The 18,599-nt window shown below is 48.2% G+C and overlaps 1 protein-coding gene across 2 annotated transcripts in view; it reads left to right on the forward strand.

Annotated features, from left to right (window-relative positions):
- The first annotated feature begins 9,848 nt into the window (after nt 1-9,848).
- Nucleotides 9,849-18,599, forward strand: part of LOC120685451 (2-(3-amino-3-carboxypropyl)histidine synthase subunit 2-like) — a 29,125-nt gene continuing 20,374 nt past the window's right edge. The window contains exons 1-6 of one of the 2 annotated variants that reach the window (XM_039967373.1): nt 9,849-10,048; nt 10,159-10,355; nt 11,127-11,235; nt 11,963-12,359; nt 12,641-12,710; nt 12,788-12,855. In XM_039967373.1, coding sequence (XP_039823307.1) covers nt 9,962-10,048; nt 10,159-10,355; nt 11,127-11,235; nt 11,963-12,359; nt 12,641-12,710; nt 12,788-12,855 — 928 coding nt within the window. In that variant the 5' untranslated portion in view covers nt 9,849-9,961. The remainder of the gene's footprint in view (nt 10,049-10,158; nt 10,356-11,126; nt 11,236-11,962; nt 12,360-12,640; nt 12,711-12,787; nt 12,856-18,599) is intronic. The other variant, XM_039967374.1, reaches the window with a different exon arrangement.

An 18,599-nucleotide genomic window follows, 5' to 3' on the forward strand; every position in this document is an offset into this window, starting at 1 on the left:
AACCTATTCAGGATAGCTTACATAGTTTTCCATCAGGATAACTACACAAGCCACACCCTTGTCCTTGACATAAGGGCACAACCTACTCACCTAGCTCGAGAAGGTATATGGATACCTTTTCTAGTTGTCCATCTTGGGTAACTCGACGGAGTTCATCCTAATAGGTCAACTATAAGGAACTCCAGCCTTACTTTAAAGGCAAAACTACTCGCCTGCTCGAGTATGTTATGGATACTACTATATTTTGTCAATCTTGGGTAACCCGACGGGGTTCATCCTAACCGGTCAACCTTAGTAGTTACTCCAGTCTACAAGTTAGACACCCTATTCACAAGCTTGAATAGATATTGGATATTTTTAAGATGGTTTCATCTTGGATAACTCGACAGGGTTCATCCTAATAGATCTATCTTAGAAGTTACTCCAGTCCTTGGTCAAGACACCCTACTCGCTTGCTCGAGTAGTTTATGGATATCTTTATAGTTTTTCTATTTGGGTAGTCCGACGGGATTCATCTTAACTGATCAACTATAAAGATTACTCCATGTGAGCATTCTACTCAATTGATTGAGTAGCTTGTACTTATCCTACGGTATCAGATCATGCTTCTGAAGATGCACCAACAGGATAAAAGCTATATACAATGTCAAAATCTTACTGAAGATTACAAGACTTGTTACAAGTAGTTTACTCTGCTAAGTTCTTCAGAATTTCCTCAACAATCACTTCTGATTCTTTACAATAGTTCTGAAATTTCTCATCAGAACAATTAGGAGCTTTTCCTTTAGCTATGGGAGCTAAATTAAACTGAGGCAAGTAAGACATGACAACTCCTATCATGTGTGTCAGATAATTCTTGGAGGTAGCCGTCATGACATCAAAGATCTTCTTGGGAGCCTCTTCTAAACGCTCTACCAAGGACTTGCTATTCGACGACCCCTCTTCCGAATGGACCATGTCCACAATGACCTGAGCTGCTGCTACCAGTCGAGTATGGTCATCCGGAGAACCTGATGGAAAGGTATTTCAGTGATTATTATTGACAAAGCAATATCAAGACAAAAGATCGAATACTCACAAGCTTGAGCAATCTGCAACTGTTGTTGAGGCTTTGAATTTTCTTCCTGGAGCTTTGATCTTTCTTCTTCAAGGCCCTTGATCTGCCGCTTCATGTCACAAAGTTCTAGATGATGCTTTCGGTTTGCTTCATACAGCTTGTTCCGAGTGGCAAGGGATTCATCTAGTCATTTGGCAATCAGGGCATTCTGCTGCTCCAAGGTTTTTTCGGTTGTCAATAGTCTTATATAAAGCATGAGACTTCAAGAAAGACCGATTGGCAACATCCTGTATCATACAAGGCAAGATTGGTTAGATGTCACCAAACTACTCGACGCATGCAAGTAGCAGCATAAGAAGGCTCATCTTGGTATATTTGAAACACCATTGCATGGAATCTGCAAGCTTCTTCATATTGTCCACAAACAACAATGGATCATCAAAGAGCTCCTTACCCAATTGTTCTTGGGTAGATTGCGGCATCGACTGAAAGGGTACTAGTCGAACAGTTGGATTCTTCGACCCTTCAGCTTTGTCACCTCCACATCCAGCAACACTTGAAGTACCTTCACCAGCTGCAGAAGGAGTAGACGCGGGTACCTCAAGAGTCGGCTCCTTTGACATCCCAGGCATGTCCACACTTGGAGAGAGAGTAGTCGAGTTCTCGATTAACCCAATTACTGGAGAATCAGGGGTGGACCGAGTACTTGCTTCTGGACTACTCTCCATCCAGTTACGGAAGTCCTGGATTTGGTTTTTCTCATATGCTAGAAGATATTGGATCCTAGCCAAGCAAGGTTCTAAATAAGGAAGCTAAGGCAAATAGGATACAATTAAAGAATATTAGATTCTTACTGGCCAGCGTCAACACGAGGTATCTTCCTCCGCAGCAAAGCACCGGGAGCAGCCTTCTGTTTCTTGCTATCATCAGAAGCACCATCTACCGAAGTTGGAGGCATACAATACCATGTTTTATAATTTTTCTGCAAAAAGAAGCAAGGGTCCATCAGAAGATAAAAACTTTTACAAGTACTCGGCAGTGTTTTTCAACACTTACCCATGCATTTTCGGGAGGATTCTTGGCCCAGAAGAGTATTGGAAGCTTCAAAGATTTGTTAAAATTATCGAGAACTTTACAACATCTTCTGATTACTTCAGAATGAGCCATTGGTTCTGGTGACATTCTGGTAGTGTCTTCTATCCCTTCATATCTAAAGGATGGATGTTGTCGATGCTGAAGAGGCTGGATCCGACGGCTCACAAAGGAGAAAACCACGTGATCTCCAGTAACTCCCTTGTTTTTCACCTGTGCAATGACTCTAAGGAGGCACTCGACTTGTTGGCCACCAGGTCCTATACTTGTCCAGTTTTCTTGGACTTGGGGGGCACTAGGAACTCTTTATGGAAGAGGAGATTCAAAGTTCCCGACATGAAACCAGAATTTCTTCCACCCGAGTCCTTTACCCGCTGGATCATATGCTAAGTACTCGTCCCGAGTTTCAGGGCGGAGTATCAGCTCACATCCACCAACGACGGCAGGTTTGGTGGCATTTGGGACGGGAACAAGGATGAAGAAATGTTGAAAATGGTGAAAATGGGGAAGAATGCCAAGGAATGCTTCGCAAAAATGAGTAAAAATAGAAATATGCAAAATAGATTGGGGAGTCAGATGATGTAATTGGATTCCCCAGAATTGCAGAAGGGCATAGAAAAATTCCGACACAGGAAATGCAAGGCCACGTTCCACGAAATCACGGAATACAACGGTCTCAAGGGTACCTTCCATAGGGTAATCTTCTCCTTACCCTGCACGCCATTGGATGACGCCCTGAGTTTGGAGGAGACCCAAATTCTCCAGTTCTTGCACCGCTGACTCGGACATTTTGCTTTTGCGCCAACCCGTTGAAAGATTGGCAACAGCTTCCTATTCAACCTTTGATTTGTCCTTCTTGGGAGCCATCTCAACGTCACGAGTTTAGGCTCGGGAGCTACGAGAGGGGCTAGGGATGACACTAAGAGTGGGCAAGTGTGGATCTAAATTTGACGACGGCCAGGAGTTCCAAGGGTAAAACCCTCACAAGTTACCAGACGGATTTATATGGTTTCTGGTGGCAATTTTATGAATATTTGGGAGATCAACGGATTATATACTTTTTAAGGAAGTTTTCATTACTTATTCTACCATGAGTTTTCTTTGATTCTTAAATCTAAATGGAGAGATTTAAATTCAAGACTCGGGGGTTGTGGGATATGTGAAGCAAAAAGATTGAAGTGACCCTCAGTCTGATTCTGCGATTCAACCTAAGGCTCGGGGGCTACTCCATATGGAGCGTGAGTAGTTCGCGCACCATATACGATCAAGATTTCGAGGCTTGAGCACCTCACAGACTCGGAGCAACCAGGAGTACTTGGAGGACTACTTGACGTATCCAAGGGAAGGCCCGAAAGATGTTCTGACTACTTGAAGTACTCGAAGACGACCAGCCAAGTACTCGATGCCTGCAGGACTCAGCTACGAAGAGCTTGGGGGCTTGTCAAACCTGGGGCAGTGGGACTGCTTATAGGCATAGAATGTTCTAGAGTAAGGGATAGCTCATGGATGTACCTTACCTCTTTTGTAACTACCCGGATAGGTGTAGAACTAGCTACAGTACAAAGAAAACTACCCGATCGTGCTGTAGTAGGACTCCAACTATACTCGGCTAGGACTTTTTATGTAAACCTGTCCCCCCCGGATATATAAGGGCGGGCAGGTACCCCCTCGAAGCACATCAACACCTAAGGCAATACAAACAACCACACATGACGTAGGATATTATGCAACTCGCGGCCCAAACCTGTCTAAATCTTTGTGCTCCTTGCACCATCGAGTTCCAGAGCAGTCCATCCCTACCTACAAACCTTACTGCTAAGGGTATCCCGGAGCAGACTTGACGGTAAACACCGACACTATCTCAAATGAGGAAACAAAGTTCACAATTGTGAAGAGCTCGTTGCGCTGATCAAAATGGATATATAATTTACTATTTTTGGAGCGCCCAATAAAAAGAAGTTCTGACGTCATCGCTGACGTCAGCAAATTAAAAAGGAGTTCTGACGTCATCGCTGACGTCAGCACTCCTGGAAGTCAACGCCAGAGCGTGATGTGTGGCAACGTGATTCAAAGCGGGCCCAGCAGCTAGGCGCGGGAACGCGCGGGAGCGGCGCACCGTTCCGCTCAGCTGGCAGGCGGGCCCGGCCACACCCGCGCGGGAGGCGGGGGCGTGCGGTCGCTCCGCCAGACCGGCCTATAGGGCCACGTGGCGGCCTGCAAATGGAGCGCCCCAAGGCAGTTGGCAGTCCAAGCGCCCAAGGCGGGGTTTGCCCCCAGGTTTGGCTGGTTCAGTTGCCCAGGAGTCCGGTTTTTTTCCAGAAACACACAATAGTGCATATTCTTCTCGGTTCAGCTCCGGTTCTTGCCCCTGGAGCGTGGTTTTCGTCCGGTTTTCATAACAGGTCGGTGGAGGAGGATGATACCGACCCATAGAGGTCGGTTGCATGCAGGGGAGCTATTAGGAATATTCCTATCACCTCTCCCCGATAAATAGAGGCCATTTCCTCCTCCCACAACACACACCTACACACTTGAGCTTCATTTCTCCATCATATTCTTGCAGTAGTGTCCCTCTAGGTGTTCTCCACCTAGTTGTATATTTAGAAAAGAGGAGAGTGAGAGTAGAAGAGAGGAGGAGGAGCCGGGCTTGTCGGAATCTCCTCAGCTTTAGTACCTCTACAGATCTGCTTCAACTCGAGTTGCATCCAGGTTATCTTTCGATATTTCTGAGCTTATTATTTGTCTAAATTCAGTTCTTGCTTTATTTCACTTACGGGAATTCCGCTCGACCGAGTGCTCTAGTCCAGGTACCGGGTTAGAGTAGTAATCATTAGCATAGACGTGGTGTCTAGGCTTGTGCTTACCTGAGTTTGCGCCCAACCCCACGGATAGTTGTGGTAGCCCCGGAGGTGACAGCTCCGACTAGGCCATTGTATTCCACTACGTTCAGGTTGGTGTTTCGTAGGGCTGTTAGCGGCCTGACCCCGATCACCTTTTCCCAGTCTTTTTGAGGATCGGAAAGGTACCGTCGCTCCGAAGTAAATGTAGTTTAGTGAGCCTGACCCTTTAGCTTCTGGTAATCTTAGAAATACCTTAGGAGACCCTCTCTTCCTACAAAAAATATTCTTTCTACCTTTTCTTTGGATGACCTTGGCACCTTTCTAGTTCACTTCTTGTTCTCCGTGGAAATCGATACCTTGGAATACTCTGGGTGAAAGCTATAACGGTATCCGTGCGCTTGCGGATTTATCTGTTTGCGTTAACAAATACCAACAGCGAGCTTGTATGCAGTTTTTGCACTCGCAGGGTCCACTTGACTAGATAAGGATGCACAAATGCAACACATTTTCTTCGCTGGTTCTCCACCTCTCCTTTCTTCTTTTTCGTTGTCCGCAAGGCAGAGTACAACAGTGACTTGGCTGAATGGGAATGGTAGAGGCGCAGAGCGCAGCAGCGCTGGGTGGTCCGGTTGCTCCCTTCAGCAATCAACATCCCATATTCCCATTGGAGAGAAGGGGCAGGCGAGCGGATGGAGCTGTAGCGAGACTCCATGGCGAGGGACGGCAGCGTGCGAGCCGATCGATCCTGGCATTCCAGGTATCGACGACGGTTGCCGGCCCTGCGGGCGGATGGGCGGCGGTGCGCCCGAAGGGGGCGACGTGGACGACGAAGGGCAGTCACGGAGGAGTAGGACGCGACAGCGGCTGTCTCTGCTACCGTTGTTGCCCGGGCACTGGCGGTGCGTGCCGAAGCCGGCGGCCCGCAAGGCTATCCTTCGCTCCGACGGGCGATGGGGCAGTGGGAGCTCCTGGCCCTAGCGGATGGGGTCGGGCACTGCGCCGACAAAGAGCGCCGATGGTGGATGGAGTATTCTGGTCTGATTTAAAATCTCTGGCATATCTCCCTACGAGACGTAGAGAAGCTCTCGATGACTCTGGAAGTTTTTCTAGAGGAGGCAGACACGGGCGACGAAATCCGAGCGCTAGCACGTGAACAGACGACTGAGAAATTTCAGGCGACGTGGCACATCGAGCGCCCGAGAACCGCCCGATCCCAGGGTGGGGTTTCGACTATTAGAGATTGCCTGCCATTTATTGATATATTCCTTTATATGATTGCATATGACATGAGCCATTGTCATAAGTTCATTTACAAATAAATTCCTACTCAACAAACTCTTTAACAAACATGTTAGACCTTTAATCACATTGTCATTCAACTCACCAAAACCTATTAGGAGCCTAGATGCACTTTCAATGGGTCGTGATTCAAAGTATTGTTGCAAGTCATGTACATCAGTTTACTGGTTCCCATTTTCCCACCATATGACTAGTACTGTTAATACTTGACCCTATTAACAACAAACGAACCTTAACCCACAGAGATGGGGTCATCTTAAGATTACATGAACATGTAAACACCTCGTCCGGTCTCCGGCTTTCACCAAGTGAACACCTAGCATTTTTGCCATAGATAACAAGATCCTATATCATCCAAGTGACATGAAATCACTACTAAGTTCGTAATTAGCAAAGCATTTCTAACGACTTATGCATACTAGTAAGGATCATAGGTACCTAGGGAGAATTATGCATACTAGATTTCATTCAACACGTAGAAACATAAATGCACACTATATAAATAATTAAAATATTGCATATTTTTCAAGTTGTGGCACTACTACAAAATCCGGCCTTTTGTCCCGGTTCCAAATGGCCATTTGTCCTGGTTTTGGAATTGGGATTCGCCTTCCGGGACAAAAGGCTAGAGGCTTTTGTCTCGGGTGGCAGAACCGGGACTAAATGTCCCACACGCTAAAAAAATTTTTGCACCCCGAGGGATTCGATCCCAAGACCTCTTTTTTGTCTAGTGCATGATTTCCTTGCCAACTCACCTAAGTAGTACATGTGACTCAGTATAGAATAACTTCCTTTTGAACTGTCACGTGGAGGGGCTTTTTGTCCGGGTTGGTAACACCAACCGGGACAAAAGGGTCACCCTTTAGTCCGGGTTGGTGTTACCAACCGGAATAAAAGGGTTGGGCCTTTTGCCCTTTTGTCCCGGTTGGTGCCTCCAACCGGGACAAAAGGCCCCTGTCCCCCCGCTGGCCCGGCTAGCCATTGGACCCAGGACAAAGCCACCTATTGTCCCGGGCGCAAAGGCAGCCAGGACAAATGGCCTGGAACAAAGGCCTGTTCTGTAGTAGTGTGGGTTATACTTTGGGGCTTGCCTTGCAACTTAGTGGGGTTACCAACTTCTTCCAAAGTTTGATCAACTGCTTCTTCCTACTGCTCTCATGCTTGCTATTCCTGGACCGGCTCGGCAACCAACTCGTAGACTACATCATTTACTACATCTACATGAATAAAAATGATGCAATGCAAGGGTTAGAACAGTGGTGCAATGATGTGATGCATGAGTTCTCATTATACAACGCAATGCAGTTGAAAGAAAATGACATGACTGGGTAAACAAACAAACTTATAAAGGAAATGGTTTAGTGCTGAAGTGTGAGTTCAGTTTTCCAACTTATTTGAGCGAGCCTGAAGTGTTTCCTTAAATTAAACCTTACTAAACTTATTTAGAAAGGCTAAACACATACATAAAGTAAGGAGTAAATTAGGGATTTTATTTAACTATCAAGTAAATAGAATCAAGTTAATTAAAAGCAAGCCAGATTCTGATCCTAAATGCAAGAACATGAAAGATAATTGAACCAACAACTTGCTGAAATTAAACAAGCATAAAAGAACTCATTTAGCAACAACATCAAAGGAAACTATATCTAGAAACTAAACAAATGCAAAAACATGACATACAACCATAATCCGGTAACACAAATAAACCAGCATGATAAGCTACTGATTCGACAAGCAACAAAAATTTACCAACAATTATTAATAACAGAAACTATTTATTTTAGCCTTAGCAAGATAAACTGAACAAAAAAAGATTTACAAACATAGACATAGCTTATGGAGATGAAATTTTTACGGTAGCTATACATGCAAAAACTAATAAGCTACCTCATGAATTTCATAATTTTTGGACTAACGGAACTGAATAAACTAAATAAGCAAGCTGAAGCACAAATTAAAATCTAGTAGGGGCAAAAAGAATATTGCAAAAGCTTGAACATTTTTCCTCTGTAGACTCAGATCTAACCAATATAACAAAAGTGGTTTTGTATTTGCACCATTTTTTCTTAATTTTTATTTGTGCATTTTACAACATAAAAACTTAAACTCTGTCTCTGACCAGGTGGCCAGGCCGGCCAAAACCGAGCCATAGCCAGCTCGGGGCTGTGGCCCGCGGCACGGCCCGCGGTGAGCGGCGGAGGTAGCACAACCTTTCCTAGCACCGTTGCAAAAGTGATTACGTGGGCGGTGGGTTTGAGAACTCATATCATTTTGCGTCATTATAATTACTCGTATCATCGATTCATTTCATGATATCTTCTTCCGTATTAATGCTCTTATTTGATTAGTGTGTTTTTTTGAACCAACTCTTATTTCATTAGTTAGAACCAATGGTTCGTTGAGATTCTCGGTAAGGTAGTTTGCAAGATAGGTGTTGGCTGGCTATGTGAGCTGACCAGGAGAGCCTATTTAGATCAGTTAGAGCTAAAATTAATTCGATTGCTCTAGAAAGGCGATCCAAATTGACTCTAATTTGATGGATGAAGTCATCTTACATTAGAATCAAATCATTTGTCCTCAACTCTCTCTTTAGAAAAAAAATTTATTGACTTTTGTTGTATATTATGTTGACAAGTAATATATGAATGTATGGGGATTATAATAAATATTTAGTTCTAATAGCTAAATGTCTTTTCTAATTTTTTTTGTCCCGGCTCATTCATGGCTCATCTACCTTACACATGAAAATTACAAATCCGTAGATCCATATCTCCCAACTAGCGAATGATTGAAGTTTAACAATGGTAATGGTGGTTTAAGGGAGGGGAATTCACCATTGCCAGGCTTGGATAGATTGTTGTTGGAGATAGTTTTGCCAACGGAAGAGACAATAAGGACATCGTTAGCCAGGGCAGCAAGGGGATAGATCCATAGCTAGGAATCTTAACATAAGGGCCAAGCGTAGAAAAGAGAGCTCAATCTATTCACACGCTCAGCATCATATTTGTATGCTCAATGAAAATGAAAAAGAAAAGAAATAGAAAATAGAGAAATAGTAGAAAACTCCGAATCGAAAAAATTTGCACGCTTAGTATTATATTTTAAAAAGTTTGCAAAATGAGTGTTAAAAAAAGTGAGCCGTACCATATCAAATATTGAAATTTCTCAACTTAGAAAAGCCGACACGACTAACAATTTGTGATAGGGGAGAGGTAAATGTAGAAAGAAATAAACATTACGCTCAAAAATAGAGTAAGAAAACACAAAGAATTATTAAAAATAAATTTTACAATAATTGGAAAAAATAGGAGCCGTTCATCTTATAAAATCCTACGATCATGAAGTTAGGAAGTACCTAGAACTATCTAGAATAAAGTACTTGATATTTTTAAAATGTGGAATAAAGTACCAAAAAATAAGACCGAATACTAATTTAATTTAATTTAATTTTTATAAATAATTCTCATCGATCAACAGCTAGAAAAAATTCGATAAAAGTATCTGAAAGTAACATAACTGCATACGGATTTGGGCCCAATATTTCGATTCAACGGCGGAAACGAGACGCCAACTCACAACTGGAGCAGCAGTCTTGCTCAGTTGCTCTCTCCTTCCCCGTTGCGCCGCCCCCTTCTCTTCCGGCGGCGGGCGACCTCCCGAACCCCCGTCGACCATGGAGGCCGACATCGGCTCCAGGTACGAGATTCCCCGGACCGCGGAGTTCCTCCGGGCGCGCGCCTACACCAGGGTCGCCCTCCAGGTAACCAAGCCCAATTCATTTCTCTCCGATTCGGTGCTCTCTTTCCTGATTCATCGAGAGCTTGTTCGTGGCCGCGTCTGATTCGTCGGCTTGGTTTCTTGGCGCCCTAGTTCCCCGACGAGATGCTCAAGGACGCCGCGGCGGTGTCAAGGGCGCTGCGGCGGGAGCTCGCCTCCTCCGGCGGCGGCGGGGTCAGGGTGTTCGTGATGGCCGACACGGCGTACAACTCCTGCTGCGTCGACGAGGTGGGCGCGTCACACATTGACGCGCAGTGCGTCGTCCACTACGGCCACGCTTGCATGAGCCCGTGAGCAAACCCGCACGCCCACCTCTACTGTTTGCGTTTCCTCTCGAAAGATTGAACCTCATTTTATCTTCCGATTTTTTTTATCAGTGGTGGATGGGGGTTCTTATGTATAGTATTACCGTATTAGGGGGAGTTTTAGTGTCTTGTAGTTAGCTAGTTTCTGTAAACAAGTTTTATTTCGGGGGACAAACACTTGGATGTTCCATTTCTCTCTCTATGGGTTTCATCAAATTTTTCATATGCCATTGACTGAAGAAAGCAGGAACATTGAGGTTGGGGATAGAGTTCTATCGTACTGATGGTGATACTGATGAATTCGATGCTCCTGGTTTATTCAGTCGGTGGGATGGGCATGCCAACATTGTTGGTTAATCACGCCTCATGCCATAAAAAAGTATTGTGCTTAGCTGCACAAAATTTAGGAGAAACCTGTTGATAGTAAGATAGAATTTGTTTCCACCAATTTTTCTACTTGTTGGAACCATTTACTGTTTGCTACTCCCTCTGTTTATACAACTTTGACCAAATTTATAGAAAGAACCAGTAACATTACAATACCAAATTCGTTTCATTGAATCTACCCTGAGATATATGTTGATAGTGCTAATGTTGGATAGTATAATTGTTACTATATTTTTCTATAGACTTGGTCAAAGTTACTCAAGTTTGACTTAGAACAAATCTAATATGACATATTTTTCTATATGTTGATAGTTGTTTGTGCTAACTATGTTTGTGCTAACACTTTCATACTGCAAATTTGAAATGTAGAACATCAAATTTGCCAGCTTTCTTCGTACTTGGGAAGGCACCACTGGATGTCCATGCCTGTGCCAGCTCAATGCTGGAGTGCTCAAGGAAAGGCAATAAGCATATTCTGGTATGGACCAAACTATTTCTTGTTCTAAAATGAGTTTTCTTTAATCAACAGAATAAGCATAGCACCTTCTCATGAATTCTCGAGTTGACAAATCTGCTAAATCACACTGTCAGATCAACATGCTAAGAAATGATTGCTTTTGCTACCCATGTAAGGACTCTTCTTAACTGTATTAAGGTAAATGGAGAAAAAACGGGCATGCTTGGATTCATATTTCTTTCACGAGTCAAAGCATTTTTTTCTGAGATTATTATTGTTAGCATTGAGAGCAATATCAGTTAGATCAGTACTGAGATTGTTTCTTTTGGGAAACACATGTTTTGATTTAGGTCATCATTCCTATACTTGCTTGTAATCTAGGCTCAAAAGAAGGTGAGTACAACTTACTGTTTCCCTGTGCTCTTCGTCTCTTCCTATTATGGTGCCAGTAATGGTATATTAGCATAGTGCAATATTTGCAAAACATCTTGCTCTTTCCATTATTATGTTGTCATGTTTAGGATTTTCGTTGATCCTGAACATACGAGTACATAACTCACGTTCTAATGAACTTCATTCATTTTTCCTTTTTAATGCAAAGATATGCACCCCTCTTGCATAATGTCCAAAAAGACTCTGCTCAGTTTTGGTTTCTGTTGATTTAGATTTTCTCCAGTACAGCTGGCGTGTTTGATCGTCTATATTGTTCTATTTGTAATATTCTTTGCTAACATGCTTTACCAAATAGGTTGTATATGGACTGGAGTATGCATATGCATTGGATGACCTTAGACGAACTTTTGAAGAGTTACACAAATCAAATTCCTGCAATTCTGAAGTCAAGTATGCAGACGTTCTGTGTTCAGTTATGAGCCCATCATCAAGTACTGCAGATGAAAATGATTATCCTCAATCGAGTGGAAACTCTTGCCATGTAGATTTGTCAATAAAGAGTGATGTGTCAACATTTCTTAGTAATCGTTTTACCATGGAATGTTCTAGTTCCACACACAAATACAGCCTTGGTGGTGTTACATGGAATATTTCACCTCAGGAAAAAATGGAGGACTATATAATATTTTGGATTGGACAAGATAATCCGGCATTTGCCAACATTGTGCTGACCTTCAATAAATGTGAAATAGGTTTGTTTTCTTGTTCCTCATTTTGTCGCTAACATGCATACCAATTTGATGTATTTCGAGTAGTCATTTTTACAATTAAAAGTTCAATTCTTGGTCTTTAGTGCTCAGTTGTCAACTTGAACCTCATGGAATTCGTGATGTAGCTATTAAAGTTCCCTACTTTGTATTGTTTACAACTGCATAAAATTCCTTTTATGTAATTGATCGTTTTTATGTAACTGCTCTAATACAGGAATCTTCTATAGTGTAATGCATTTGAATATTGATATTTTCTTTTGCAGTTAGACATGATGCAATAAAAAATCAACTCTCAACAGATGTCTCTCATCTGATGAAAGTTCTTAGGCGAAGGTACCTTGTTTTCAGCATTCATATACTTTTTCCTGACAATATGTGGTACTCATAACAAAGCGCACATGTACTTGCAGATATTACCTTGTGGAGAAGGCAAAGGATGCAAATATTATTGGCATTTTAGTGGGAACTCTTGGTGTTGGTACGCTTTTCTAATTTAAACAAAAAATTATTATGCCAGCATGACCATAGGCACTGGGAACGCAGGACGACTTAGCGATCCGTGTTCTGCTGAAAGTTCCGTAATGCGTGTGAGAACCGCCCAATTTGATAGTATTTTAAACGAACCGCCGGTCATTATCATCCAGATGAGAGTTAACACGTACTTGCCGGAGAACGTGCCACGTGTTATCCCACATCTAGAGACACGAATAACCGACACGTCATTCGTCCAAAATAATATCAAATCCGGTAGACCCGGTATGTGCTCCAATATACGCCCAGGATGCACATACCGTTTACAAACGAATACATCGCCAAAAATTCACAAAGAGCAGCTTTAAAAAACAGAGTTCGAAACTTAATATTACAAGTTCAATATAGGTGGGTTTCAAGCTTCACTTACAAGCCTTGGGCTCACGATAGTCATATTAAATTGAAACGTAAAGGTTATTGCATTTACATGCTCTCACAAAGCTCGATTACGATAAAGACTGTCGGTGTCCCGACCCAGGGGGCCCGTATCCCAACTAGTAAATGCGGCGTGCTTCCTCGTCCCAGATGATGATGCAAGAGGCAACACAGTAATGCACGGTTTATCCTGGTTCCGGCCGCGGGGCCATACGTCCAGCAAAGGGGGTGTGCGAGGGCACTGTATTATCTTGCACTCGGAGTGCTTGTAGCAGGTGATACAAGCGAGGCGAGAGAGGGAGGGAAGCTCCCAAGTCTCTGCTAGAAGTGGAGTCGGCTGAGATGAGTGCTCAGTAGTGCTGAGAGTTCTCTGAGGGGGAAGCCAGAAAACCAGAGCTGAGCCAGCCCGGCTAAAGGAAGCCCACCTCCTCCTTTTATAGTCACAAGGAGGGGTGGGGCACATGAGTGGGGGCATGGAAGTCGTCGTTTTCCCCTGAATCGCGGGGTACATTGGTCGGATACTGTAGGAAGTACACTGTGGGAAGGCGGCGTGCGTCGCAGTCGTCCTGGATATCGTCCTTGGTCCTGCGAAGATTGCGCCGGTCGCCCTGCCAACCTCTGCAGGCGGCGTGGTCGTCGCTGGTGCATGGTCTTCCATATACGGCGCAGTGGCATTCGGTGGGCCATGCAGATTAGGGTCCTGCATGCACCAGCGGTAGCGGTGGTGGGACGCGCGGTGCCCCCGGACCCTCTGGTCGGAGTGCAGGCGTGCACACTAGGAGGTCCGGTGGACTCCGTACGTGCGTGCCGAGCGCCCCTTCCTGAAGGACACGTGACGTCTCCGGACCCCTTCCCCAGCGAGAGGCGGGTCCGGTTGGTCGGTGTCGGCAGAATAGTACTCGGGAGCAGTGCCGAGCCTGTCTTATCCTGCGTCGCTGGTCCCACAGTGTTGCTACAGCAACTGGGGCGGTGGAGCGGTGACCGAGGTCAGCGGATGGGACCCCGATCACATCCATTGTGGGAGTGGCGGTCTGACGCCGCCCGCCCTTGGTGCCGTGGCGGAGTGGCTGGCCTTTAATGCTTTCGTACGGCGAGCGGTTGGGCGGCGGGGTCGTTTGTCCCTTGTGCCGAGAGACGGCCTCGAGCGAGGTGGAGATGAGTCACCCGCTCGAGGGTAGATCCGCTACCCTCGAGCGAGGCGGAGATGTGTCGCGCGGTCGAGGGTCCCGAGGGGAGCCCTCGAGCGAGGCGGGGTTTTGTCCAGCGGGCCCTAGAGGGATGCGAATGGGCCGCACGCTGGACTTCTTTGAGTCCTTTCCTTTTTTCCGGCTGGGAAGCAGGTTGTGGGCCTAGTCGCCTTTACAGGTGTTCGTATTTAAAGCGATCTTAGCACCTCGATTAGGGTGTCCCTAATCGTGGCACCCGACAGTAGCCCCTGAGGCTTTGGTCGAGTCAATGGATTCGGCCAAAGGGTGATTCGGCGATTTCCCCTTTGACGTGATCAGTCAATGTCGCGCACCCGCCAGACGCGCCTGAGCGCCAGCCCAGCAGATGTGACAACACGCCGGTCGGGGTAGTACGCCCGCGGCGGGAGTACTTCGAGACGCGCGCCTCTTTGTTTATTTGTTTGAAGGACAAGACGTGTCCGCGTGCTAAGGGGGGCCAGGGCGACGGTTGCGCCCGCTGCTTGGCAGCTGGTGCTCCCATCGCGCTGTCCCGCACGTAGGGCCTTGGCCCCGGCGTTCCTGGTTGCTTTGCGGCGCGCCGTTCGAGGGCAGCCGGCGAGAGCCGATGCTGCACCGCTTAGCGTCTAGGGGCTCAGCTCCGCTTTATTTCATTCAGTTGTGTCTCGGCGCGGTGACCGAGAGCATCATTCGCTCGTGGAGTGCCACTTCGTCACGGGCGATACAAGCCTCCGCTCTTTGATAAGCTTGAAGTTTTGTGCCCGGCGCAGCTATAAATAGGAGTCATGGGGTTCCCTTTCTTCTCCAACCTCTCAACTCTTTCTTCCAGTATCGCCCTAATTTTGTAATGTTTACTCTGCCCTTTTGTGACCGGCCCCCGGATGGGGCGGCCTGGCTTTTTTAGGCTTTTGGCGCTAGAAGAAAGCTTGCGAGCGGTGGGGAAAGACCGGAGTGGGCATGCGCACCATCCCTCAGCTTCAGTGGGATCAGCAGAAGAGCATCGGGCCCATGGGGTCCTGCTCCTGCGATGTCCCCTAGCCTGAAGAGGGATGGAGACGCCTGACCGTGGCGCTGGCGCCAGGTCTGGCGGCTGTTTTTCGCATCGTCCCCCCGGCGACAAGGTTGCTCTCGGGGAGACGGTGCGGAGGGCGCTGTCCGCCAGCTTGACCCCCCGCGTGGTCTTCTGTGGAGGAGACGCTAGAAGAAGTCTTGCGAGGAGAGCGTCTCGCTGGACCCGTGAGGTCTGGGGGCTGCTTCTCGCATCCCTAGCAGCCTGGCCGTTGCGTCAGCCAAGGGCTCGGTGCCTTTCTTTGTCGCTTGTTCCTCCCAAAGACAGGGAAAATTACCACATAGGTGGCAATGTGTTTGTATCTTTCGATGGCTTCGCGCCGGTAACCCTTTGTAATCTTTATTTGTATTTGAGCAATAAAGTCCCCTTTCTCCTCTACGGGGAGGATTACCGAGGGTATAGAGGTATACAGAGAGTTACGACCCTCGAACATGTGTGAAGTCTCCTCCGCGGGGGCGCGTCAGCGCACCCGCGGGTGTAGCCCCCGAGGCCTTGGAGGAGCGTTTGTGCTCGTCCAAGGGCTACAAACGTTGTCCCACTGGGTAGCTCTACTGGGATGGCCGTCCAGCGTCTTTTTCAGCCGGCATCAGCACTTTTTCAGCCGGCCTCGGCACTCTCAGTGCTGGTACAGCGACCCAGCGTTCAGCTTAGCCGTTAGGGGAACGTACGCTAATAGTGGGGGGGGGGGGTTTGGTTATACACGTGGAGCTTCACAATTGACGGTCGTCGACTTATTCGAGGGTGCGGTTTGAACCGTGGTGTGCGGGGAGCCCCCGAGCCTAGGCCCGTGTGCAGGCGTTCAGGGGAACCCTCGACTTCGATTACGACCCTCGTCGCCCTTCCGCAGGGAGGAGGGGTGAAGCGCGCCATGCTACCCATGCCCGGGCCGCGAGCTATGGCTGCTTTAATGAGCTATTAGCGGGTTGTTCAAGCGGACATCTGTGCCCCGTTCGATAAGGGTCGGCTCGTGGTCCATAGACACGTCACATAGAGCGCTTGCGAAGGTTCGCTAGGCGGGGCTCGGACCCATTCGATAGGGTCCGAGGGCTCGATGCTCTCCCTCGATGGGATCCCCTTCTAGGCACCCTCGACTGGCCTTGAACACTTCGTAGGATGTCTCGAACTCCGCGTTCGAGGGTAGCTTGTACGGCACATCCCTGCAGTCCCTGACTCTGGTGATCTGGGGCGCCTGTCGAACCCCTTGAAGGGCCAGGCTTCGACCCCCTGATCAGTAAGGCATCGAAATGCGATTCCTTCGAGGGTAAAGAGACCCCTTGAAGGAATATTTCGTCGTGATTCGAAAACGTCGCAGAGTCGCGAGCCACGCGCGCGGGTCTTCCGCTGGTGGGGGGCGACGTGGCCCGATTCGTGCGGTGCGGTGTGGGCGCGCCTTTTCAGGCGACAGCCTCGGGCAGACGAAGCGGCGTGGGCGGCGGCTGACGGATGGGATAGCGCAACAGTCGCGCCGCGCCTGCCGGTTATCGTGCCGCATTTATTGCTGCGTGTGCGCGTGGGAGACTCCGCGGTCGTGGGGCCCATCAGTCAGCGATAGCAAAATCTACCGCATTCAATGCGGTAGATTTTGGCCTTGGCTGCGGATGCGCCCGCCATGGCAAATAAAAATGAAGAGAAAAGGGGGTGTTTTGGGTTCACCTGGCCATTTGCCTCCTTCCTGCTTCACCTTCTCCGCCTCCCCTGCATCCTGAGCCCGCAGCCAAGAGCGAAAGGAGGAAGAGAAAAGAGAGAGAAGGGAGAAAGAGCACCTTAGCCATCCCAGAGCCTTCGCTCCCACTTTCCCCCTTGGATTGAAGAAATGTCGGACATCCAGGAGCCTTTGCCATGGGGGAAGTCCTCCGCCACCGTGGCGGTCCTGGAGCAGCTGGTCACCGACCGGCTGCTGCCGCGGATCACCGACTCGGGGGCACCGGCGTGGATTTCCCCGCATCCGGATGAGACCGAGCCGAAGCCCCCGCAAGGCTACGTCGTGAGCTTCGTGCGCCTTCACGAGCGAGGCTTCGGCGTCCCCGTCAGCAGGTTCATGAGGGCCTTGTGCGAGTACTACGGAGTGGAGTTGCACAATTTCAGCCCCAAGTCCATCTCGCAGGCGGCGGTCTTCGTCGCCGTCTGCGAGGGGTACCTCGGCATCGAAGCCCACTGGGACCTCTGGATCCATCTGTTCCGAGGCGAACTCTTCGTCGAGAACGCGCGGGGCCAACCGAGGCGGTTCGCGCGTGCCGGCGGCCTGACGCTCCACGTCCGCCCGACCCGGAGGGACCTCTACATCTCGAGCAAGATGACGACGAACAACGCCGGGTGGAGTCGAGGGTGGTTCTCCTTCGGAACTACAGGGGCGCGCTCTCGGCGTTCACCAATAGGGTGCTCCGGGAGCGACCGGCGAAGTGGGATTGGGGGGTGTCGCCCCCATCGCAACAAGCCCTCATAGACGCGCTGGTGCGTTTGGCGAAGAAGGGGCTGACGGCAGCGGCCGTCATCGCGAATTTCCACCGGCAAAGGGTTATTCCGCTCGTGGAAAGGGCCCTGCCGATTTTCTAGCTCACCCCGGGAGCCAGGTGGAGGGCTCAAGGATGTCGAACAAGCTGCTCCCCCGCACCACCGCCGCCCGGAAGGCAAGGTACGCGGTGGCGGAGTTCCCCCAAAATCCCGAGGATCTTTGGAGGATCAAAATGCGCCCCGAGCCGGGGTACATTTCTCTGGTAAGTTTTGGCTTCGAACCCGGCGTGCCTTGTGTAGCCCTCCTTTCCTGACTCCATCTCGAGCGTGCTTTACAGGGGTTGAGGAGCGGCATCTCGAAGCCTCCGGTCCCGGAACAGCGCCTGATCAATCGCTCCACGCGGAGAAGATGAAAAGGCGGAAGGACGCGGCGGAGGCGAAGGTCGAGAGGAAAAGGAAGAGGAAGGCGAGGCACGACAAGGCGTGCAAGCTCGCTCGCGCGGAGGGGAAGCCGCAACCCGCCACGCCCGAGTCCTCGGAGGAGGACGAGAAGGAGGCCTCGGATGCCGAGGACCACGCTCTGAGGGGCGATGAGGAAGGTGCGGGCGCGAG

Source organism: Panicum virgatum, chromosome 8N (assembly GCF_016808335.1).
Source record: "Panicum virgatum strain AP13 chromosome 8N, P.virgatum_v5, whole genome shotgun sequence".
Taxonomy (NCBI): domain Eukaryota; kingdom Viridiplantae; phylum Streptophyta; class Magnoliopsida; order Poales; family Poaceae; genus Panicum; species Panicum virgatum.